Below are 24,466 nucleotides of genomic sequence, written 5' to 3'. Positions count from 1 at the left end.
GCCGCAGCTCGGGAGTTCCCGGGCCCTCCCTGGGCGCCCCGCCTCCCGCGCAGCAGCCCGCCGGGCAGAAGCCACTTCCGGCCAAGGCCTCGGGTCTGGGCGGGGGCGGTGGCTCGTCTCTAGGCGACCGAGAGGCGCCAGCAGGTCCGGGGCGGGCTGCGGGGGCGCCCGGTGCGCCGGGCCGGGGGAGGCGGGGGCCCGGGCGGCAGCCGCTCCGGTTCGGTGGCCGCGGTGGAGAAGGAAGGGGACAGACGGTGGGGGGAGAGGCAGGGGAGGGGAGGGAGGGGAAGAGCCCGGAGCGCCGGACCGAGACGTCTGCACTCAGTGCTGGGGGGCAGGAAAAGCACCCGAGGCGTCTAATCCGGGGAGACAGGATTAGATGGGGGAGCTTGGCCTCCGGAGTGGAGGCTGAAGGCCAGGTGGAGCTGCCAGATTGTCTTCGATTTCAGAGTTTCTGCCTTGAGGGTGGTGGTTGAATGTGGGGGGCGCCCCAGCCCTGATCCTGGAGAGAAAGGGGTGTGCGGGTGGGGTGGCGGGCCCTGGTGGGTCGCGGGGCCACTGGGATGGGGGAGGGCGGCGGTGGCAGCAGCAGACAGAGGAACAGTTTGGGCGCGGTGTGCCAACCTTGTGGTTTCTGGCTTCTTGCATCTTTCCAGGAGGAAGCGGAGTCCGGAAGGCTGGGCTGGGGCCTTCCCTCCCGGCTCTGGGCACCGCGCTGACCCCACGGGTTGTCAGAAGCTCCTGGCCAGTTTTGATCGTGTAATTAGCTGAGTCAGGACTCAGCTCCTCCGAGTCCTAGGTCTGCTTCTGGCCCTTGGCTAGACCCCGTGGTCACCGTGACCCCTCCATGCCCCAGCGCTCCTGTCCAATTGACTTCCAAGTCCTGTTGGCTGACCTCCTTGTTTTTCTCCACCTGGCTGGAATGTGGGCCAGCTCTTCCTGGAACAACCACAGGGGCCTCTCAGCTTCTCTTTTCCGCCCGGATGGTTCCCCCCCTCCCCCCTCTGCAAGGCGCGCCCTTCTATAATGCACATCGGGTGGTGGCTTCGCGCTCCCTCCAGGCCGCCTCGGGCTGGCCCACAAGGCCTTCCACACTTCCTCAAGGCCGGTGAAAAAAGGGATGCAAGGCTGGCCCTGGGGTGCACAGCTCAGCCCGAAAAACCCAGGCTGCATCTCTGCCCCACTCACCTGTTCAGCTCAGCTCCCTGCTCAGGGCACAGCCCGCTGAGCCTCCCCACCCAGCCCTCATCTCACCTCCAGCCCCCACTCCCTGCTCCTGGAACGCCCAAGGTCTCGGGCAGCCTCCCAGCCTTGGCACAAGGGGCTGTCCTGGATCACCGTCCTGTCTTACCCGTCCCGCTTTGCCCTGCCAACCCCAACTGTGCTCTTCGAGTCTCCGCTTCAGAGATGGTTCTAGATTCGGCGCTGGGTGAGGTCGCCCTGCCTTGTGCTCCCAGGGCACCCTGCCTTGCCCACCCTGAGTGAACAGGCCGCTGCCCACCATCAGGCCCTTTTGACCTGTCCTCCTGCCTTCAGTCTTACCCCTTCTTCATCTTCTTACCTACCACCAAAGTGGCCTTGCTGAGACACAGCTGTGACCATCACTCTGCTCAGATGCCCCTGAGCTCTATCAAAAATCCCCCCCACCCCTCCGGGTCCAACCCAGAGCCCCTTCGTCAAGGTGCCTTCTCTCCAGCCATGGAGATTCCAGGCTTGATGAAGATATTTAACCCTTGAGATGTCACCCGTACTCACCAAGACAGTCCCCTTCCACCCTGTGCACTCCGAGGCCAGGGCTCAGTTTGCCACCTGGCCTTCTGCGACACCTATCCAGAGGCCACGCTGCCCCAGCAGCAGAGAAATGAGAGAAGTCTGTCCCTAGACACCAGGGCCCAGCGGTCAGGGACACCGCCTCTGCTCTGGCAAAGGAAGGGGGACCTTGGCAGGCCGTCTGAGCCGGGTTTCCTGACCTCATCCCAGTGACAGCTGCATTTGTAATTCCAAACGAGAATGAGCAGAAGTTATGAGCAAGTGCAATGCTTTTTTTTTTTTTTTTTTTTTACTTATTTAAAAAGGCCTTGGTGGCAGGAATATAGTGTAAAAATCATTGGAAAAACTAAAAGGCATCGATACATATCCGAATATACACTTTGTACATAAATTACATTTCCTTTAGTCTTTCTGAGTGAGGTCCTGATTCAGCAGTGAGGTCTAGTAATTCAGAGGTCCCGGGAGCTGCACGTTCAGGCCGGCATAGTCCACCATGTACATTGGCCATTGCTAGAGAGAGGGGGACAAATGGTCTGGGTTAGGACTCCAGGTGACATGGAAAGACCACCAGACCACTTAGCTCTGTTTTCCGAAGGGCCTTCTCAGATGCTATTCATTTTCAGGCAGCTGAAGGTCCAGAGAGGGGCCGTGACCTGTCCAAGGTCACGCAGTTCACCAGTGACCATGGAGCCTGGGCTGGGGGCTTCTGACCTGTTCCCACCTGTGTCCTGGGAGCTATTCGCGTAGACCAGATGGAACTGCAGAGTGGCTCAGAACAGGTGGTCACCCCCACAGACTCAGCCCCACCTGGGCCTTATGCCCCAAAGAGTCTGTCCCCTTCCCTCCAGGCCACCTCTGCCTGGCACACAAGGCCTTCCACACTTCTGCAAGGCTCTTGGATGGGGGAAGAGCTAGGGACCCTGTGTAGGCACTCCTAGCTGGGGAGAAAGGTACAGCCTGAACTTTGGTTTTGTTTTTTTTTTTTTCCAGGAAGGGGTTAAAGGGAGGCACGGTCAAACGATAAATCCCCAAATCATTTCCAAATGTGCTCCAATATTCTCCCCACTGGACTCAAGATTTCAAAGCTGGTATTTTGAAGTCAGAAAGAACGGTCAAGTGTGTGTGTCCCACATGAGGTTTTCCTCTTGGATGGGAGAGAACCCAAGCCAACCACGTGGCCAGACAGGAGGCTGCAGGTGCTCCATCCGCCGCTGAGCACAGGGAAGCCACAGTCACCCAGCCGCTGACCCCCGTTTCTCTGCTCCACACCCTGCGGGTAACACCCACACCTCACAGGGCTGTGGTGAGGCCCGGAGCCCGTGATGTGAGCGCAGAGATGAACCTAGCCTCTGACAGCCTGGGAACCGAGAGTCTGCTCCAGGTCCTGCTCTGGCACTGCCCAGGGGAGTCCCCTACCCTCTCCTGGGCTCCTGCTTGCCCACCTGCCCAGCGCGGGTGTGACTTCCTGCTGGGGGGTGGGGGGCGCGTGAGCAGCTGATGACGGGGTTGGACTGTCTCTTGAGTAGATCAGGCAGACGTGTCTGCAACCCTGAGGCTGAGGAGCCCCACTCAGAGCCCAGTGCCTCCCTGCACCCCCAACCCACGCCCCAGAGTAGACGGCCCTGCCCGCGTGCGGGGTGAAGGCCAGAGAGCCGAGTGGTCAGGTCCGGATCTGTGCAACTTTACCACGAGTGAGATCTGGTTGGTGGACGCCACGGACTCCGGGTTAGAGGACGAGGAGGAGGAAGACGAGGAGGAGGAGAAGGAGTTCCCTTCAGAGACCCGCTTTCTCTTGCGCTTGGGAATGCTGCTGTCTTTGGCTGGTGGGAGAAAAGGTTGCTGACACCACATGCCGGGGCTGCTGGGTCTCGGCTTTGAACCCCTTTGGCGAAGGCTTTTGTTTTCAGGCTTCAAGTCCCCTTCTCGGCATTCAAGGCTCCAAAACCCGACCACCCCCCATCCCTCCATCCTTAACCAGGCCCCACAGCCCCGTGGTCACCTGCCTGCCTTTGCTAACACGAGCCTCCTCCCCCGGTGTGCCTCCTGAGCGGGCTCCGTTCAGGCCCAGGTCCTCCTTATTCCATCCCCAGACCATCCAGCCTGTGGGGGCTGGCCTCCCCAGAACTCCCAGGGCCCGGCATCCCGCAGTGAAGGCCTCGGCCTCAGGCCCTGGAGAGTCACTTCAAGTCACTTGGCATTGTGCCTTCATTTCCTCGTCAGTGAAATGTGAGTGACACCCCACAGGGTTGCTGGAAGGCTCCCATGGATAATACGCCTGGGCCCCCAGAAATACTTAGCAACTAAGAACTGTTAACCGTGGGTGTGTGATGACCCTGACCCAAGAATGCTGTGACAAATGACAGTTCACAGCAGGCAGCATCCCCGGGGAAAGAGCCTCTGGTTTAGTCAGAAGTCCCAGATTCTAATTCCCATTACTGCCAACCCTAGCTGTGTGACCCTGGTCAAATCGATTAACCTCTCTGAGCCAAATAGGGAAAACTGTGTGATGTGAGATTAAAAGGAGATTATGTGTATGAAAGAGCCCAGCACCCAGCCCAGCACAGGGCAGGACTCAGGTGGGGTTCTGCTGCTGCAGAATTAAATTGATGGGAATGTATGAGACTTAGAAAAGAGATTTGCAACCGTGCGTCACACAAGAAGGGTTTGGTGCCTGACTGAGCAGCAAGGTCACTGAGTAGAAACCAGAAGGGTCATAATAACATGGCATGAGAGCTGGCTGTTTGTCTAGCTGGTGAAGACAAATCAGAGGCTGGGGGTCTGTGACTGGCATAAACAGACATCCTGGGAAACAGAAGATTCTGGAGGCAGAAGGAGCTCAGGGAATGGGCCAGAGAAAAGGGATCTGAACAGGAAGGCAGAGGTGCTGGCCCAGGGTCACGGCCAACCTGGGGTCACTGTAAAACCCTAAAGATGGCCATGGGGGGGGGGGAGTATGGATGCAAGTCATGGCATCTGCCCTCTGAGCATTTGTCCTAAACTCTCCTCCTGAGGCCTTGGCAGGGACTTCCGCATCTCTGCCTTCGACCGGGGAACAGCTCCCAAACCCGTCACGTCCCTACCCTCGAATCTGGTGCCGCGCCTGGCCGCTGTGATCAGCGCAGGACACAGGGAGGTGGCTCCTGGCTGGGCTGTGCCACCGTAGGCCGTGGCGTTCCAGGGGAACCTGGACCCAGCTGGAGTTGGGGCCTCGGGTCTCAGGCCAGGATGGGGACCCGTCACGGTCCCCACTGAGCACTTGCTGGGCCTGCAGTTCGGACGAATGGCTTGAGGTGGCCATCGACCCCGCACGAGGCCCTGCCGAGCCCCTTTCCCTCTTTGGGCCTCAGCTTCCCAGCTGCACAACGTGGTTGGGACTAGATCCCTGTATTGTAATCAGCGGCACGTCTCCCAGTCACCCCGGGGAACATTCCCCTATTCCTATGGTGTACCTTCTCCAGCACAACCATCGCACCAGACGGTCTCCCAGCTTCCTGTGCACTCAAGGGTTCTAAGAGACAGTGTCTGGCGCAGGTGGGCCCTCCCCCCACCCCACCCCCACCCCCAGCCAGTCTCGGCCATGTGGCCTGCCTCCCCCTGCTGGTCACACAGCGTCCCTCTCCTCCGCAGGTGGCTTCCAGGATCCCACTGGCTGTCCTCTCCTCCTGGTTCCAGCCTGCCCCTCGTCATCTTGGGCTGATGTGACCCGCTCAGCTGTGCTGCGGCAGGGCACTCTCTGGCGAGCACCCGCAGGTTCCCTGTGGATCCACTGGGCGGGGGGCACTATACCCCCTCTGGGTGGTCAGCTACGGACTGCAAGCCACCTGGACAGGATCTGCCCACAGACCCTGGTCCCCGAGAGGCAGAGAGGTGGCTTTTTCAGCGTCCGCCTTACCTGGCACCTTGGCGTCATTGCAGATTTCTGCAAAGGGTCTAAAAGAGAAAGAAATGAGGTGGCAGTTAGAAAAATGGGCAACACCTCTCATGAGAGGAGATGCTGCCACGGCCACTGGAGCGTGAGTGAGACCCGGATGGAAATGGTGAGCATCCCCCCAGACGAGGCAGTGTCGTCCTGCCAGGCCAATCGCCCCTTGGGGCCCAGTTTCCTGGTCTAGAAATTGAGGGTGTCGCCTGACCAAGTGATCAGAAATGTGTGCCTAGGGGTCCCCGGCTGGCTCAGTTGGTAGAGCATGCGGCTCTTGATCTCGGGGTCGTGAGTTCGAGCCCCCTGCTGGGTGTAGAGATTACTTAAATCAATAAACTTAAAAAAAAAAAGCATGTGTCTACATTTATAGAAGTGGATATGCGTCACAGTATTATTTTTTTATATATCTTAATTTTTATTTTATTCTTTTACTTTTAGCATTATTTATATGAACGCCCTTCCCAAATGAGATGCAGCCTAAATGTCCGTCAGTATAGGACATTATGGTCCATGTAATCAGATGACTGGTCAGTCACTAAGGGGAATCCTCAAGGACATGGATAATGTTCCAGCGTGTACAAGACAGCCAGACAAGAAACAGCATGCTTTATTTACCATCTATAGATAAATACTGTAATGATCTCAGTTTCATTAGCCACAAATAAAAATCTAATAGACATTAAAAGAAACGTGGAAATGGGGAAGGAAAGTTCCAGGATGTCTTTGGCGGTTCTTTCTGGGAGGTATAGACATATAATACCTACAGATAGGGGGTGAGGTGGGCATTTTTTGCTGTGGTTTCTTGCACTGTAAAGTAGTTACCTCAGGGGGTGGGCGGTAGCTGAGAGGGAAAATACTTTTTATTTGAAACCCTTTGGAATCATTTCATTTTTCTGGGACATATACAAATATTTTAATTTTAGAATAGCTCGGGGCACCTGGGTGGCACAGTCGGTTAAGCGGCCAACTCTTGGTTTAGGCTCAGGTCGTGATCTCAGGGTTGTGAGACCAGGCCCCGCGTTGGGCTCCACGCCTAGCACAGTCTTCCTGAGACCCTTTCTTGCCACCCTCCGCCGCTCTCTCTCTTTCTCTCAAATAAATAAATAAAATCTTAGAAAAAAATTTAAAACGTCTAGCGTAGGGGCGCCTGGGTGGCTCAGTCGTTAAGCGTCTGCCTTCGGCTCATGGCGTGATCCCGGCGTCCTAGGATCGAGCCCCACATCAGACTCCTCCGCTGGAAGCCTGCTTCTTCCTCTCCCACTCCCCATACTTGTGTTCCCTCTCTCGCTGGCTGTCTCTCTCTCTCTGTGTCAAATAAATAAATAAAATCTTAAAAATAAAAAATAAAACATAAAACATCTAGTGTAAAGCTGAAAAGAGAATGTNTCTCTCGCTGGCTGTCTCTCTCTCTCTGTGTCAAATAAATAAATAAAATCTTAAAAATAAAAAATAAAACATCTAGTGTAAAGCTGAAAAGAGAATGTGCACAGGGGAAAAGTTAGAAATCAATGCAGCACGGTGCTAGTCCTGAAGGGGACAGTTACAGTTACGGTACCTTCTTTTTTTCTACCTTTTCCTGTTTTCCAAGTTTGCTGTGTGTATTCTCTTTTTATTGAGGTATACCTTTTTAAAAAGATTTTATTCATTGATTTATTTGAGAGTGAGACAGGGAGAGAGCACAAGCAGGGGAAGGCGCAGGGGGAGAGGGAGAAGCAGGCTCTCCGCTGAGCTGGGAGCTCACATGGGGCTCGATCCCAGGACCCTGAGATTTTGACCTGAGCCGAAGGCAGATGCTTAATGGACTGAGACACCCAGGCGCCCCTTTATCGAGGTATAATTGACATATTATATCATATTAGTTTCAGGTGTTCAACGTAATGATTCCATAGTTGTATATATTGTGAAATGATCACCACGATAAGTCTAGTTACCATCGGTCCTACGCTTAACCGCCTGAGCCACCCAGGCGCCACGAGAAGACGGTCATCTGGAAACTAGGAAGTGGGTCCTCAGCGGACCCTGAATCTGCCACCACCTTGGTCTTGGACTTCTCAGCCCCCGGGACCGTGAGAAGTAAATGTGTGCTGTTTATAACCCTTCTGGTCTGTAGTATCGGGTTACAGTGACCTGGATGGACTGAGAGAGCTCGGTTTGCCTCCCAGCTGACCCACCATGACTTACACCCGCCCTTTCCTCGCCCTGGGTATTGGTTTCCTTATGCTGAAGATAAGAGTGTTAAGCTGTCTCCTGGATTCTGGGCAAGTAAGAGGAGTCTGTCTGTCTGTCTGCGTTCTCTTGTCTCCTGGCTGGGCCTGCTTTGGGCATTTCCCCACGGGGTGCAAGCAGTCCCCTTCCCCGTGGCCCTGGCCCACTCTGCCCGCCTGGCCCTACGTGCTGGGGGCACTCACTGGAGCTGGTTGATGATGACCATGCGTACATGCTCTCGGGCCTTCAGGATTTTCTCCAGCCGGTGGATGTCATATGTGTTGGGGTTCCGGAAAGGGATGTCGTCGGGCAGGCCCGTGACCTCCACGGCGTCCGGGCTGTCCCGGATCAGTTTGTAAGGGACCAGCACAGGCCGGTTGAGGCCCAGGGCCTCACCTACAAGACACAGTGGGTCAGCACAAAGGGAAGATGTCTCCTGTGAGAGGCCACGCCCTCCGGGGAAAGGGCTGGATCCTGGCGTGGTCCAGCTCCGAGGCCACCATACTACAAAGCTGAAAAATCAGTACACACACACATTTTTTTTTTTTTAAATCCACATAGTAAAACTATAAATCTAATACCCAGGGCTGACAATACAACAGGCACTTTCATGCACGCCTGGTGTGACGTTAAGTGTGCGTACCCGGAACTGATGTGATGTCTGCTTAAGATCTATTACGGTAGAAAAACAACAAAGTCCTTCCTTAAATTATTTGTGGATGATAGGACAGGGTGTCTTGGGTGTGTTTTCAAAACTTCTGAAGCGTGTACGTGGACACAGAAGTCAGATTGGCAAAATGCTGGTGATCACAGGGGCTGGCTCTGGGTGACGTGCTGGTCACCAACGCCGTCCTCCTCCCTTTGGTCTGTGTTTGAATTTTGATTTCATGATGACAAGTGAAAGAGACGACCTCACTAACCACCAGCAGAGTCGCTTCTCATGCTCAGAATGAAACCCCATCTCCTCGTTAGGCCCACCCACCCCTCCCCGTGCATCGGGAGGCTCGCCCCCAGCTCCTTACTCAAGGCTCTCTGGCCTCCTTGCTGGTCCCCAGTCACCCAGCTGTCCCCACTGCCTGGCAAGCTTTTCCTGGAATGTGTGTCCCCTCCTGACATTTGAGTATTGAGTATCAGCTAACACCCGTCCCTGCTCCCAGGGGCCTTCCTGCCCCACCCCCCGGGCCCAGCAACCCCTATCCTGCTACTGTTTTGTCTTCTCCGTTATCACTCTCTGAAATTCTACCTAAAAATATTTATTACTGTTTCCCTGCTGCAATGCAAAATGGAAATAATACTAAATTCATCACAAATAAAGCATCTTGCATAGCTTGGCACTCAATGATCTAGAAAGCTCGACTGTAACCATATTATTGTTATTATTATTTTAAGATTTTCTTTTATTTTTAAGACTTTAAGTAATTCTCCACACCCAACATGGGGCTCGAACCTGGGACCTTGAGATCAAGAGTTGCATGTTCCCCCCACTGAGCCAGCCAGGCGCCCCGTAAACTTATTATTTGTCCCAACTGGGCTCCGCTCTGGCACCCTGGATGCCTTCACCTAGCATTGCATGGCCCTCAACTGTTCCGTGACCACCTCCCTGCCCAGATTCTGAGCCCCAGGATGGCAGGGATTGGACCCCCTCTCCCGGAGCCCTCACGGCTAAGTGTGTTGGGCAGATGTACAAACAAGCACTTGGCCGTGGGCCATGGCCTCTGCCGCACGGCCCAGCTCTGGAGGAGCGGAAATGCTGACGCCATCACTGCCCTGTGCGCCCCAGACGGGTCCTTTCCCCTTCCTCAGACGGGGAAGTGAGGGGTCAGCTGCCACCAGCCACGGGCAGGCCAGCTGTGGGGAACTGGAGAGGCCAGGCTGGCTGCAGGGGGAGGAGGGGCTGCCAAGGAAGGCTGGCCCCACAGACCCGGCCCCAGACCCTGGTCCTCATGCACTGACCGTATTTCTCATTGAAGAGCTCCTTCACCTGCTCGCGGAGGATCACCTTCTCCCCTAGTCTGTTGGCGTCATCTTCATCTAGGATAGGAAGACAAGGGGGCCGTGAAGGTCGGCACGGGCCAGCCCCCAGACGGACTCCCTTGTGGCAACCCCCGCCCCCCGCGTTTAGTATCAGGAAGCCTTGTTTCCGGCCTCGGTTGTCTGTTTATCAATCCTTCCATTCCCCCCTTCCCTGCACAGCTTCCCCAGTATGGGAGACCCCCGTGTTGGGCACGGAGCACTCTAAGGCCGGGGAGGCAGTGAACCCGCTTGGAGGAAAGAATTCCCTTGCAGCGCCCACCCGCAAGTGCGACAGGAGACATGGGGCAGGAGTCAGTGCCCACCGCCACCTGCAAATCTGGGCGGGCTCCCTGGGAGAGCAGGCTATGGGAGTGCGCTCTCGGAAGGCAGGCGGGGGCTTCTGATGGATGGGGTGGGGTGGGAAGAACTGGCCCAGGCAAGGGCACCAGAGGGTGAAGGTCACGGCTTGGCTGTGGCTGAAGCATGGGGTGGTGCCAGGAGTGCTGGCTCGACGGAGCCGGGCTGTCAGAAACTTGCCCCGGCTGCCTGGGGGATCCTGAGCCCGAGGCTCGTGACCAGGGAGACAGGCACGCTGTGGGAGCAAGGGGGCTGCACACTGTCCCCACCCAGGGCCCAGGACAGACCTCTGCGGGCACCTGCTGTTGGACCCTGGGCTCCCTTCACCCCTGTCCCCGGTCTAAAGGAGCAGTGGGCCGGGTGAGCCCTGAGACAGGGCCTGGGCTAGACCGGGGGACGTGGGGAGTGGGGGAGGTGGAAGGTGTGGATGGGAGGCGGGGGTCCTGGGGCAGGGGGGCCTTTGGGCACGTGCCCTGGGCTGGGGAGGGAGCTGGGGTTCCAGAAGGGTGCTCTGGGCTGGCTGGGCCTCCAGCAGACGGGGTGGGAGTGGAGCGGAAGCAGGCAGGGAGCCAGGGCCTGGGAGATGCGGGGCAGAACAGACAGAATGGGTTTGTGGAGAAAAACAACTCCTGTTTTAATCTGGAAGATCTCACAGAACTCAGTTCAAGTGTGCAGGCCAACTCAGGAACTGCGCCTGGCGGGCCGGGCTCTGTGCCGCTCAGTGTCTCTGCGTCCGCCGCCAGGAAGAAGCCTCCCTCCCCAGTCTGGGGCCCCCCCCACTGCCTGCTGCCCCTGCTGCCTGGGGCTCCTTCCCCTGCCGCCCCGGGCTTCCCGATGGCTGGCCGTGCCTTGTGTGGTGCCGGTCATGCCCACGCTCCTGCCTCTGGAACGAGACTTGCCATCTCAGAGTTTCTGCCTATGTCTCTTCAACCATGACCATCCAGCCACCGGGTGGCCCTGGGACCCTGCAAGATGTCAGGCATCCCAGATAACGCCCTCCTCCTGTGTCCCCCAGATAATGGCCCCATCAGTCGGGCCAAGACACTGAACTCAGCCCCACTCAGAGCCTTCCTTCTTCCCACATCCCCCCCAACATGGCCCTTCCAGATGGTCTTCAGGACCCCACAGTGGCAAAAGTCGACCTGACCCTTCTCCGGGTCCTGAGTGGACAACCTGACAAGAGTCCTGGCCCCAAGGGCCACCCAGAGCCTGCGGGGAGGTGGCAGATGCTGTCCATCTCCCCCCTGCCACCAGGCATTGCCCCGGTGGCCGGGAATCCGCACAGACGTGGCGGCACCCACAGGACAGGGAAGGAAGGCCTGGATTCCCATCGGCGAGTGTCAGAGGCTCTGTTTGGCAGCTTTCCTGGGCACAAGCACGGCCACCCCTCAGCACAGCCGAGGACACAGAGGCTCAGAGAGGTCAAGTAACTTCCCCAAGACCACACAGCTGCTAAGTGCCAGGAACAGTCCATCTGTCTGACCAAGGGCCCTGGGTTCCCTGAGATCTCCGTTTCCCCATCTGTAGAAAGAAGGGTTGATCTTCGGGATGTTTCCTCTAAATCTCTTGTCCTATCAGCTCACCGTCCTGAGTCTCTGTCTCCTCGGGGCCCGGGGCAGGGCGGACACATCCGTACTCCACAAAGCCGGCTGGGTTGAAAGGCAGTGCACAGCCCCTCAAGGACGGGCCCCGTAAGCCGAGGATGCTGTGGCTGGGGACACGGCCATCTCCTGCACATGCAGCTGTGTCTCCCCTACCCTGCCTTGGCCTTGAGGCTGGGCGGCTGTGTGGGTGGGGAAAGGCACAGACAGGGCAGGCCTGCGCCTCACACGGCCCTTGCCCTGGCAGAGGCCACCCCAGGCCCCGGAAGGGCATAGAACCTGGGCTCATGCCAGCCCTGCCATGCGGGGGTCATGGGATGTCCCCTCTCGGTGTTTCTGCTTGCTGTCCTGACACGGTATTTGTCCTGGCCAAAGATTTCACGAAGACCATCCCATCTGGATGGGGTGCTGCCTCTGGGCATTTGGCAGAGTACAGAAAACAGCCCCAGTCCAAGGCAGGGGATGGTGAGGCATGCTTGGTGACCCACTGGCCTGGATAACTATCAGTGCAGGGCACATGGGGGGGATCCTAACCTAGCTGAGAATCAGGGAGGACTTCCCAGAGGAGGTGACAGTCACACGGCCCCAGGCCCCATGGGATGCAGCCTCATCTGTGTGTTGGGGCTCCGGGCATCCCGTGGGTGCTCGACATACATTAGTCGGTAAGTCCTACCTGGTCTGGGGATGGGGGGAGAGCACCCCCCCAAATTAGGCTGTAGCTAATAGGGAGAAGTGACACCATGGGTCAGCCAGGAGGAAGCGCACTTGGGTCCTGGGCAGAAAATCGGAACTGGTCGGAGAAGTGAAATGTCAGGAAAGTGGGACCTGGCGGCCTGAGGGGTGCTGGTGGCACTGGGAAGTGTCCCAGACACCTCTTTAGCATGGTGGGGGTATTAAGCCCCTCCTATGTGCACAGCGCCAGGCCTCAGAAAGGATGCCTCTTGGCTTCTCCCCCCTCTGTTTTTATGGATTAATTTTTAATTTTTTTTTTAAGATTTTATTTATTTATTCGACAGAGATAGAGACAGTCAGCGAGAGAGGGAACACAAGCAGGGGGAGTGGGAGAGGAAGAAGCAGTCTCATAGAGGAGGAGCCTGACGTGGGGCTCGATCCCATAACGCCGGGATCACGCCCTGAGCCGAAGGCAGACGCTTAACCACTGTGCCACCCAGGCGCCCCTAATTTTTAAATTTTTAAAATTTTTATTTTATTTCATTTGGAGGAAGGGAGTTCTATTCTTTCTCAAAGGGCACATTTTTGAATGAAACAGGTGAGGGTAGATTCTGGTGCAGGCTGGAGGGGCGAGAGCCCGTGCCCTGTCTGGGAGCTCAGAGGAAACCAGAGGCAGCGCCTCGGGCTGTGTGGGCAAAGGCCAACCACAGGTGGAGAGGCCCCCAACGTGTCTCTGCTGGCCTGGGTGGTCCAGCCAGGTGGCCCTCTGGGTCGGCCTCGGGCAGGTCAGGAGACCCCTTCCTGACAGCACCAGGCTCCTGCCACCACTGTCGCACATTCACCATCTGGAGAAGGTGTGGCCGGGCCTGCTGGTCCCCAGGGACTGCCCCCGGGACTGCAGTGGGAGCAGCTGCCCTCGCCAGCCTGGGCTGGGGCAGGACAGGCCCTGGGGAAACCGTCCCCTCTGGGTCTGGTCTGCTTGTGGGGAAAACAAAGACCAGGAAACTGCCTCCGAGAACACGGGGTGGGGCGGAGAGTGCGGTCACTGTGGGGCCGTGTGGGGCCTCAGCCATAAACCCAGTCTGAAGGGCAGCCCTGCGGGCCGGGAGTTAAGAGTGTTTACTCCGCCATCTGACTGCTTGGGTTCAAATCCTGTTATTGGCTTGTGACCTTGAACAATTCTCTGAACCACTGGATTTCCTCGTTTGGAAAGTCATTACCACAACAGGGGAGACCAGGTGTGGCTGCCGTGAGACCCAAGTGCCTGGCATGGTCCAGGGGCTGGTTTTACTGTTCCGAAGCCTGAATCACCAAAACCTACTCTGGGGGGACTGGGCTCCCCTGAACCCAGCTAGGCTCTAAAGGACACCTGTGTTTGCAAACATTTCAGAATGTTCTCCATGTGGAGATGTCACAGTTAGGGCTCCATGTGGGGTGTGTGTCCCCGCAATGTACCTGCCTGAATGCCTACATGAGGCAGGGAGAAAGGGGGTCCCCTCAGCAGACTTCAAGGCAATCTTGATTCTACCCCTAATGCTATGTGATGTTTGGAAAGTCACTCAACCTCTTTGGGCCTGTTTCCATAGCCCTCAGATGGGAATCCTGGCCTGCCAGGAGAATCCCACGATGTCACATGAAAAAAAGTTGAAGCCCCCCCACCCGCCCCCCGCCAATCAGAGTCAGGTTGTTGCTGATGGAATTCGTAGATCAATGCTTCCATTATCCTGGAGTCTCGGGGAATTAAACTTCACATAGGAGACTCTTCCAGATAATGGAGGCTTATTCTCTCCCATCCCCTGGGTCTGTCGTACCCACTGTGGGCAGGCCATTTACTAAAATGCAACAAGTACCCCTTTCTTAGGTAGCACATGGTGGGGCGGAGTGGGCTGGGGAGGAGGACAGGTCCCCCTCAGGATCTGCCCGGCCGGAAAGTGCTGCACCTGCCCCCGCACAGCGGTGACCTGGACCCCCCCACCCCCACCCCTGGGCAGCGACACCCTTCCAGGACAGGCCCATGCTGTCGGCATTTCTGCCCCCCTTCCTGCTCATTCCAGCTTATCGGTCTCTGTCACTCCGTCTGCCATCTGTTAGCCTGAGGATTAACTGAATTTTGCCCAGGGGAAGAAAGCAACCAAGCTTATTAAATCATAGCCAAGCTAGGTACACAATGAGAAACCAGCAGGCTCGGGGTGCTGCCTGCAGTGGCCCCACAGCCCTCTTCGCGAGCAAAGTGCAAGAACCCTGAGCAGCTGGGGGGGCCTCTCTCCACCAGCTTGAGGTCCGCAGCTCAGACTGGTGTCTGTGCGCTGACCATCAGGTCATAAGGGGCCAGGAGGAGCCCACAGCAAGGGAGGGGCTGCTTGCAGGGGGACGATTACCCCCTCCCCTCTCCCAGCGCTTCCGCGGGACCCCTCCTCTCTGCCAGGCCTGGGTGATCCGGGTATCACTCAGACCCTCAAGAGAACAGGGGACCCCATGTTGATGGGACAGCTGCCCCCGCACATCCCCTGCTCGGGCTCTGAAGCTTGCACACCTCCCTTTCCTGGCTCTGGACCTTCACGAAAACGAGAAGGTACGCTCAGCTTCACCTTTACACCCCCACTCGGCCCGGCACGCAGATGCAGCAGGAATTCCGTCACTGGTTTTAGAGGTGGAGAAACTGAGGCTCAGAGAGGCCACGCATGCACGACAGTGGGGTGGACGGCCTTGCTCCCGTGCCCGCTCTCACACACCCCAGAGAAACTTCTTCCATGTGCCAAAGGAAATATGGTCAAGAGCGCTAAGGGCACTCTTATTAACAGGCAAACCAAGGAAGCCACCCCAGTGGCCGAGGACAGCACAGTGGAACAGTTGCCCGCTGGAACCGCACAGAGCAGTGGACGCGAGCCGGCACAGCGTCCCGCATCACTATTGCCTTACGTAAGGCCGAGTGAGAAAAGCAAGTCCAGACTTGACCCACGAGGACGCACCTCGCTTATAAAAGTAAAAAGCGGGCGCCTGGGTGGCGCAGTCAGTTAAGCGACCGACACTTGGTTTCGGCAACTCAGTTCGTGATCTCGGGGTCGTGAGATCGAGCCCCAAGTTGGGCTCCTCGCTCAGCGTGGAGTAAGCTTGAGATTCTGCCTCGCCTTCTCCCTCTGCCCCTCCCCGACCCCTCTCTGAAATAAAAAAATAAATCTTAAAAAAAAAAAAAGTAAAAAGCAAGCAAAAGGAAACAATTTTGGTCTTGGCAAATATTACTCATAATAAAGCCACTTAAGAAATCAGCCTGAGAACAGTGACCGACCTTCTATACATTGGGTGTTTTTTTCTATACATACGTACCGATGATAAAGATTAATTTAGAAATGAGGCCCCGTAAGAGGTGAACAACAGTAACGATAAAACAGAATTATAACAACGTACTGTGCTGTAATAAAAGTCAGGTGAATGTGGTCTATTTCCCTCTGAAAATACCTGACTGTAATGTGCTTCCCCTTCCTGTGATGACGTAAGAGGATAAAATGCCTACGCGGGAAATTAGGTGAGGTGAGGGACGCAGACGTCAGGACGTGCCGTCAGGCTACTACAGGTCTTCTGATGTTCTATCAGAAGGACAGCAGTGACTGCGGGTGGCTGAAACGCGAGAAACGAATCCGCGGATAAGGGGAGCCGGCTGTATTTGTTCTGGGGAAAGAGAGGGCAGGATGAGGGCGAGCATGGGGGAGCGGGGGGCACGCACGTTATTGGCGCTGTTCTAATTCTTGGATGGTGGTGGGCTCACGGGGTTCACTGCAGTATTAACAAGTAGACACACGAGCGGGAACACGAACGAAGGAATAAAAAATGAACGCGTGCTCCGTGCCCTGCAGTATCCTAGAGTGGATTCTGGAACGTAAAAAACATTAAATCTAAATATAAAGCCCGCAGTTTTGTTAAGCGTATTGTACCAATTGAGGTTCGATTCTTAGTGTTGACAAAGGTATGCGGTTCTGTTGACCCTGCAAGGGTCAAAGAGTATATCTGGGGATTCTATGCAATCTTTGAAGCTCTTTGGCAATGAAAAATGATTTCAAAGTAAAAAACTTGTATCAATCAATGAAGCAAACGATCGTCACATGCAGGGATGGTCAATGGCACAGTGGGTCCTAGACCAGGGATCAGGACTGATCTGGTCAGTGCATGAGGTCCAGTGGGGACGGGGAGAAGGGAGGGAAGAAAGCCAGCCTTCTCCCCCAGAGTTTCCTCGGACAGGGCTCTGTGCCCACATCCCTCCATCTCCCTTCCCTGGACAGGTGCTCCCTGCCCCTCCCTGGAGCCCAGCTTTGTGACCGCTAGCTGTACACAAAGGTCTGAAACAGGGGGCCGACAGAGGGCTCTCTGGCTGGAGCTTCCCCTGCTGGGGCTACCAGGCCCTTCCACTGCCCTCTTGGCAGCCGGACACTGGGGTGCAGACCCCACATCTGCTGATGACAAGCCCACCAGACACTGTGCCTAGAAATTTGCCCTTCATTCTTCACGACAAGCCTGACCTCCAGGTGTTTTGGTCCCCATTTTACAGATAAAGATACTGAGGCTCACAGGAGTCAAGGTGCCTACCCAACGTCACCAAGGCCACGAGGTCTGTGATCAGTGGTGCTAACAGTAAAACTCGGGTCTCTCTGATCCCTGGGTACTGCCTTCCCATCTGAGAACGGCCCAGCCCCTTCCCAGGGGCCTTCTCACAAACTTGAACCTGCCAGCCAGGCTTGGCACAGCAAACACCAGGTCTTCTTATAGGGGTTCATCTGGGACCCCACCGCCAGCCACGCACATGGCCCTTCCTGAGGGAAATCACCTCCTTCTTTCTCCCTCCTCTCCCATTCCTTCCTCTGAGGTCGGTCCCAGCTACGCAGTGGACTGCCCCAAGGCCGGCCAGGCCCTGGGCTGAACTGTGGCCGTGACTGGCCAGGCACGGAATGCCACGCACGGACCACGATGAGCTGGACAGCGTCCCTCCTGGGAAAGACGGACAGATTGGGGCACTTGGCTGCAGAGGCCAGGACACAGAATGCATTTCTGCGGCATGACCTGGGGTGGGGAGCTGATTTCGAGGACACGATCCAGTGGTGGTACAACGGCAGCTCACGCTACAGCCAAACACGTGACAAAGGTCGCTCCCTGTCAGCTGAGACTCGTCTGCTTTCAGCCATGTGTGCACGATGAAAGCAACAGCGTCTATGATGCGGCCCGACTCCACGGACCCTCGCTCCGTAAGCAACTGTCAGAGAAATCAAGCTCTTGCGTGCTGGGCACTGTTCTCACAGCTCTGCGTGGGCTCGCTCCCTCAATCCTTCAACACCCTCTGTGGGTGGCCCTGTGAGCACCTCCGTTTTACAGACAAGGAAACGGAGGCACGGAGAGATAGCTACCTAGCCCGGGTTACACGGCGAGTGAGTGGGGCCGGGAGTGGCCCCAGACTGCTGACCAGCTGGCACGAGGACAGAGTGTCCAGACCCAGGCTTGTGATCGTGCTGCCTGCTTCTCAGGACTTTGTGCCGCATGCGGGGAGGGGAAGAGCGAGGCCCTTCTACTCACTGCAGTTTTTTCCTTCCCCTCTCCGCACCCCCAACCCCCAAACCCACATTTCCAACCGCCTCTCGGAGCACCTCTGATTCTGTACAACCCTCAACGGCCTCTCCACGGCTCCCTCAAACCTGCCCCTCCTCTCCGGGCTTCCTTCCCTGGGGTCCCCCTCCTGGTCGCCCAGGAGACAAACCTCGGCTGCTTCCAACCCGGGAACAGGCTGAGCTGTGGTCCCCAAGCCGTCCCCGTCCTAGTCCCCCCAGCCTGTGACTATGTTTCTTTACGTGACGAAGGTAGATCTCGATGGGGAGGTTATCCCGGATTATCCAAGCGGGCCCTAAATGTAAGCACGAGCATCTTTCTAAGAAGGAGGCAAGAAGGTCAACGGCAGGAGTTGGGCCGACAGAAGCAGAGGTCAACACCGAAGAGCTCTGAGGCTGGAGGAGGGGCCACACGCTGAGGAAGGCAGGCGGTTTCTAGAAGCTGGGAAAGACAAGAGCCTCCAGAGGGAACCTGCCCTCTTGAGACCCTGACTTGACCCCTAAGACTCATCTCGGATTTCTTTCCTCTACAGCTCAAAGGGAAAAAAATACCCGTGTTGCTTTAAGCCACTACATTGGGTAATTTGGTCCAGCAGCCACAGGAAACCTGTGCCAACCCCACGTGTCCCCCTCATCCACAAATGCGGGCGGTCACCACGATGGGCCACCTTCCCAGAGAAACTTCTGGCAGGCCCAGCCCGTGGCCAGTGAGGCCTCAAAACTGCTCCTCTCACTGCAGTGAGAACGTCCCGCTCGGCCTCCCCGACACCATTACCCTGCTCCGCAAATCGCATGGATCGTTCCACAGAGTCTAGGCGACCCTGTCATTCCTTTGCTTAAAACCTGCTGAGGACTCTGTGTTGTCCGTGGGGCAAACCCTTCTTCCTTTCCCCTGGCAACTGAGACCCTCTGCTGGGGCCACTTTTGCTGTTTCCCAACTCCCTGAGACCCCATGGGGAACCTCTTCAGTTGTACAGAACACATATGGGGAACTCGGGGCTCCCTTACTTCACGGAGCATGCAGGGGGGGCCTGGGTCCTGCAGAAGGGCCACCACTGCTCGGTCCCAGGATGCCGAGATCATGACCTGAGCTAAAGGCAGACGCTTAACCGACCGAGCCACCCCGGCGCCCTGTTTTAGGGCCCTAAAAAGCAGCAACATACTCATGATTCCCCAAATTATACTCGAGCTCAAATGCTCCCCCGGATCCCCGACTCATGCCTCCGAGTGCTACCGGAGGGGACCCCGCAGTCAACATACTCCACCCCTCCCCAGCCCCCCTCGCCGCCTCCCCCTGCTCCTGCCCGGTTTCAGCTACTGGCATCATCACCCTTCCAGAAGCCCAGCCAAAACCCCTGAGGTCAAACGTGACTCCTCTGTTGGCTTTAGCTACAAACTATACTCAGAGCCCCCGACTCCCCGCTGCCCTCACCACTTCCCCAGGTGCCACTGGGCCCAGCCTGGATGGTTATGAGCACGTCCCTCTGTCTCTTCCTGCTTCTAGACACGTCTGTCCTCACCCAGCAGCCAGACGGATTCTGTGCAATCCTCAATTGGAGTGTGTCTCTCCCCTGCTCAGAAGCCTGCATGGGCTCCCAGTGAGCTGGGAACAAAAGTCAATTCCTTATTTTACTTTTTTAGGAGAGAATCTCAGACTTTCCGCTGAGCTCGGAGCCTGACTAGGGGCTCCATCCCATGACCCCCACGACCCTGAGATCATGACCTGAGCCAAAATCGAGTCGGACGCTTAACTGTGGCACCCAGGTGCCCCAAAAGTTAATGTTCTCCTCCAGCCTCACACAATCTGCCTTCTCTCCCCATTGCCACCTTATCTCCTACCACTTCCCCCACCTGCTTCCTCTGACACCCGTGGCAGGTGACCCTAGGGCCTTTGCAGTGGTTCTCTCTCCCTGCACTGCTCTTCCCTAGCCCCCTAGCTCACTACCACCCCCTTTGAGTACCCCCCAAAGGCCTTTCCTGCCAGCTAGCTAATGTTGCAACCCCCTAAAAATATCCACAACCTCTCCCATCTGCTTCCCCGCCTCTCCCGAGCACACATCTGACAGTTTTACACTTTCAGCGTGATTCTCTGCAGCCCACCAGAATGTCCGCTCCATGAGGCAGTATTGGTTTTTTTGTTTTGGTTTGTTTTTTAACTGGTGTTGAGCAAAAGCCCAGCACCCAGCCCAGTGCCTGGCTCCACAGATGCCCCAGAAGTGCCCAGCACCCCAAAGGGGAATGTCCCAGTGCCGGTGCCTGCTGGGGCTTCAGGCCAGGGCTGCCTGTCCCCTGCTCCCCCCTCCCACCACGAGGCCTCTTTTGTCACCAGACCCCTCCCTAGCAGGTTGGAAAGATGGAGTCCACCCAGTCAACCACACGTGCTGAACCACACTGAGTGTCCCCGTCCCCACGCCTGTGGCTCAAAGATGCATTATCTGCCAGTGAGAACTTGTCTCGCACGCCAGGCCCGGTGACCCTTCGAGCCAATCTCAATCCAGCCCAGATAAAGGCACTGGTTGTTCCTGTGAGCCTGGGTGGTCCCAGCTGGGGAACTAGTTTCTCTGTGTGGTTTTCTGGAATGTTGCAGAAGAGTGTGAAGCCCCCCCGCTGCTCCCTTCTGTGGAGCCCCCAGCCTCAGGAGCTCTAGGAACCATGGGGTCCCCCTCCCCAACCGGCAGGGCTAGAGGGGAGGACACAGGGTGGGGGACCACTAACCAACCCAGGGGCAGGACTGGGCTGCGGTGACCCAGCTGGGTCCCCACGGGCCAGGAAAAGGTAGGGGCCTCCCGACCCGACGTTGTTAGCCACCCACTGCACCGCCCCGCCTGGAAGAAAGGAGGCATCGGGCCAAGAACGCGAGGCCTGGCAGCCCAGCCAGGCATCTGCCCACAAAGGCCTCCAGGCCCCCCCTGCAGATGCCAGCTCTTCCCAGGAAGCAGCAGGGAGACTGTTACTGGAGCCTAATTAACGAAGAAAAGCACAGATAATTAAGTGGAGAAACATGTGGCTGGCGCTGGAACGGGGATATCTTTAGAAACTCGAGAAAGGACGGCTTTATTTTGAGCTCTCAAGAGCGGGACAGCGTTGGATGGGTGAAGAGGGGGTGGCGAGGGCCCGCAGATGGGGGGGCTGGGGCCAGAGGAGCAGGTGGGTGTGTGTGACCACACCAGGGGGACAAGGAGATGACCCTCGGGGCCGCTGAAGGGAGAAGGGCAGGGGGACTGCGGAGGTGTCCCTGTTCTGTGTGACCTGGAGGTCTAGAGACGGGAGGTTCACTTATCCACAACCACACAGCTCAGAAGTGATGGCAGGGGCTCCTGAGGGGGCCGAAGGGACTCACCACTGCCCCCCTACTTTGTCCCCTTCCCTCTCCATCCTGGGCTGAGAGCAGCTCCACGCTGGCCCCCTCCTCCAGGAAGCCCACTCGGCATAGCACCAGCTGAGTGACAGAAGAGCCCACAGAGAGACCTAGCAGTGCCCCCCACCCTCCCCCCTGCAAAGAGGACCTCAGCCCTCTCCTTGAGAGGCCCATCGCCCACCCCATAGCTGAGCTTCTCACGCAGGGCCTTGGGCCGAGCTGGGGGTGTGATGCCGGGGGGTGTGGAGCGGGTCAAGTGGGATGGTTTCTTTTCCTCGGCAGAATGTAACTGAACACCGTTCCTTCAGTTGAAACTAATCTTAAGTGCAGAGTCAAGGGAGCAGACGGTGTGGGGACTTCCAAGATAGAGCGGGTGCCCCCCGCCGAAACTTCGGTCCTGCCCTGCAGGGGTGCTGGGGCTCCGGCCGCGGGGGACGTCAGCGGAAGAGCTTGCCAAGGCCGGGTCTGCAGGGTCGAGTCCACGCTGCAAAGCCAGGCCTTCCAGGCCCTCCACGCTCCGCCTGGCCGGCCTCTCCGCCTCGCCACCTCCGGTGCGCGACGGGCCACCCCGTCCTCCCCGCCCTGCCCTGGCCCTGCGCCCCAGGACGGCCCCGGCGTGGGACCTTCCCGCTTTCCAAGTAGGGAAACCGAGGCCCAGGCAGGCAAACCTGACTTGCTGGAGTCGCACAGGAAGTCGGCAGCTCTGCTCTGTCTCCGGGACCGGGAGCCCCTGCTCTGGGGTGGGGAGTGGGGAGGAGGGGGGCCTGCTTCTTGGCTTCTGGCTGCTCATCGGAGAGTCCCCTGGAGCTGGCAGGGAGCCATGCCGCTGGAGTCGGGGGGACCCGGAACAGAGAAAATGGGCCTGGGTCCCAGGGGACCTGCGTTTGCCCAGGAGGGAGTTGAGGTCGGGTGGCTGGGCCTGTACCTCGCTTGTGGTTCCCAAGAACCAGAGGGGGCTGTGGGGAAGCTGGGGAGCTGGGAGGCTGGGAAGTGATGAGGTGGGTGAGGACCCTCCCTCTGAGCCCTTCCTGGTTCTCAAAGGCCAGGGACATCCTTTCTCCAGGCAGGTGACAGTCAAGCCAAAGGTGGCTCCCCGTGGGAAGTGGCCGCTCGATCTCTACTCAAATGCCCCCAGTGACAGGGAGTTCACTACCCAACGAGGTGCTTTTTTTTTTTTTTTTTTTTTTTTTGCCACTGCTATTTGAGAATAGCTCTAGAATGTTATTTCCTTGATCCCTCTGGTGTCTCCCAGAAAGGCCCCGTGCTCCGCTCTTCTTACCAGCAAATGCTTCTATCTCCTTCCCCCAGGCTCCGCCTCCCTGTTCCTTCACAGGCTCTTTTCCTGCAAGGTCTCTCGGAGGTCAGTGTGCCCCCTGGGCCGTCTCCACTGGCCACGCACTGGCCTGAGCGGTGGCGGCAGCTGCCACCTTCACGTGGCTGGTGCCCGGCCCCATCGCCACTCTGCGCTAAAGCACCGACCGGGTCCCACCCAGTGCTATTGGCCCCTGGATGTCTCACGGGCCCAGAGACCCAGCCTGAGGCCTGGGTACCACCATCACCCTTCCAGAACTTTCTGCCTGGCCTCCCTCCCGTACTGCTGCCCCCTCTAGATCCTAGCACCACCCACCTCTGGATCCTGCCACCTGGGGTCAGCCTCCTCAACCCTCCCCTGGCTTCACCACCCCAGTTTTGCTTTTCCAATCCACCCCTGGTGGGTGGAAGCGCGGTTACCAAGGTATTCGTAAGACAATGCAAATTCGATCCTATCATTTCGTTGACTCAAAAAGAAAGCCTCCAATGCTACAAGATAAAGCTTGAGTCACCAGCGAAGTTTTGGTCCAGGCCTTTTCTAATTCTGGCCTCAATCTTTTGCTACCCTCCTCCCCCACCGCCCAACACTCCCTGCTCAGGCTCCCCAAGAACGAAGACCTGGGTATGACTTGGGCCCCGTGCCAATCCAGGCGGCCTCTCGCAGCCCCAGTGTGCTCAGCTGTAAAATGGGCATGACCACAGCATCTGCCCAACAGGCTTGGGAGGAGCTCCATGAAGCCGGATGAGAGGCACAGGGCCTGGCATGTGTGGGCGCTCGCAAGAATTGGACACAACTTCCGCCTTTGTGGGTGCCACCCCCCTCAGTCTGGAATTCCGGCTCCCTTTTCCACCTGGGGAAGGTCAGCTCGCTGGGGAGCTTTCCCGGGCCCCCGATTTAGGGGGCCTCCTGGTGGGGAGCTAGGTCTCCAGGGGGAGAAGGGCTGATCTCTGCCTGCAGGTGACACTGAACTCACGGTGCCTGGGGCTCAGGACACCCACACTGCTCCCGTCACATTTTCTGCGGAGCAACCCACAGGCAGACAAGCCTTCCAAGCCCCCGGCCCTCCACGCCTCGACCTGCTGTCCTTCCTCCAGCCACGTCTAAACGTCTCGGTCATCTACAGTGGTGGCCTCTCCACGTAGCCCACATCACAATGGAGGGGACTGTCCCTTCCCATCTTTCTAGCCCTTGCCTCTAGGACCTGACTCCACCCGTCTCTCATCCCCACTGGGACCCACAGCCCCTGCCCCATCACCTTCCTGTCCCCCCAAGAGGAGCTGGCAGGGGCTCCTGCACCAGCTCTCAGCTCCCCTCTTCCACCTATCCTGTTTTGGGGTGGGGGGGCGGTGTCCCTCTTCTTGCCCCTCCCCACCCGCATCACTCATTTCTCTAAAATTACTCAGTGGCTATTCTTACCTCTAAAGCCCGCTCCTGATCCCATTTCAGCCAGCAGACCCGCCCCAGCTCTTTCCTGCCCCTGGTGCAACCCATTTCTCTGCTCTCCTTCCTTCCTGAGCCTGCCAATCCACTCAGGCCCCCTCCCTGGAACGGCTCCTAACCCCACTGCCCATGACCTCTGGGGGCTGCTCAACCGCATGGGTCAGTCTCGGGTCCTCTGTGCTTGACCTTGCATGCAGCACCTGGCTCAGGTGGCCACTCTCCAAGTTTCTC

At 57.4% G+C, this 24,466-nt stretch overlaps 1 protein-coding gene across 5 annotated transcripts in view; it reads right to left on the bottom strand.

Annotated features, from left to right (window-relative positions):
* Positions 1-2,057: 2,057 nt before the first annotated feature.
* Positions 2,058-24,466, bottom strand: part of GTF2IRD1 (GTF2I repeat domain containing 1) — a 70,346-nt gene continuing 47,937 nt past the window's right edge. For 2 of the 5 annotated variants that reach the window (XM_011226030.3, XM_034670015.1), the window contains 4 exons: positions 9,851-9,928; positions 8,101-8,293; positions 5,663-5,700; positions 2,744-3,590 (listed from right to left, as the gene is read on the bottom strand). In XM_011226030.3, the coding sequence (XP_011224332.1) occupies positions 3,340-3,590; positions 5,663-5,700; positions 8,101-8,293; positions 9,851-9,928 (560 nt within the window). In that variant the 3' untranslated portion in view covers positions 2,744-3,339. Of the gene's footprint in view, positions 2,281-2,743; positions 3,591-5,662; positions 5,701-8,100; positions 8,294-9,850; positions 9,929-24,466 lie in introns of those variants that run through there. The other 3 variants (XM_019800544.2, XM_034670016.1, XM_034670017.1) reach the window with 3 other exon arrangements.

The sequence above is a fragment of the Ailuropoda melanoleuca genome, chromosome 10 (assembly GCF_002007445.2).
Source record: "Ailuropoda melanoleuca isolate Jingjing chromosome 10, ASM200744v2, whole genome shotgun sequence".
NCBI classification, from domain to species: Eukaryota; Metazoa; Chordata; class Mammalia; order Carnivora; family Ursidae; genus Ailuropoda; species Ailuropoda melanoleuca.
This window is presented reverse-complemented; position numbering and strand designations above follow the sequence as displayed.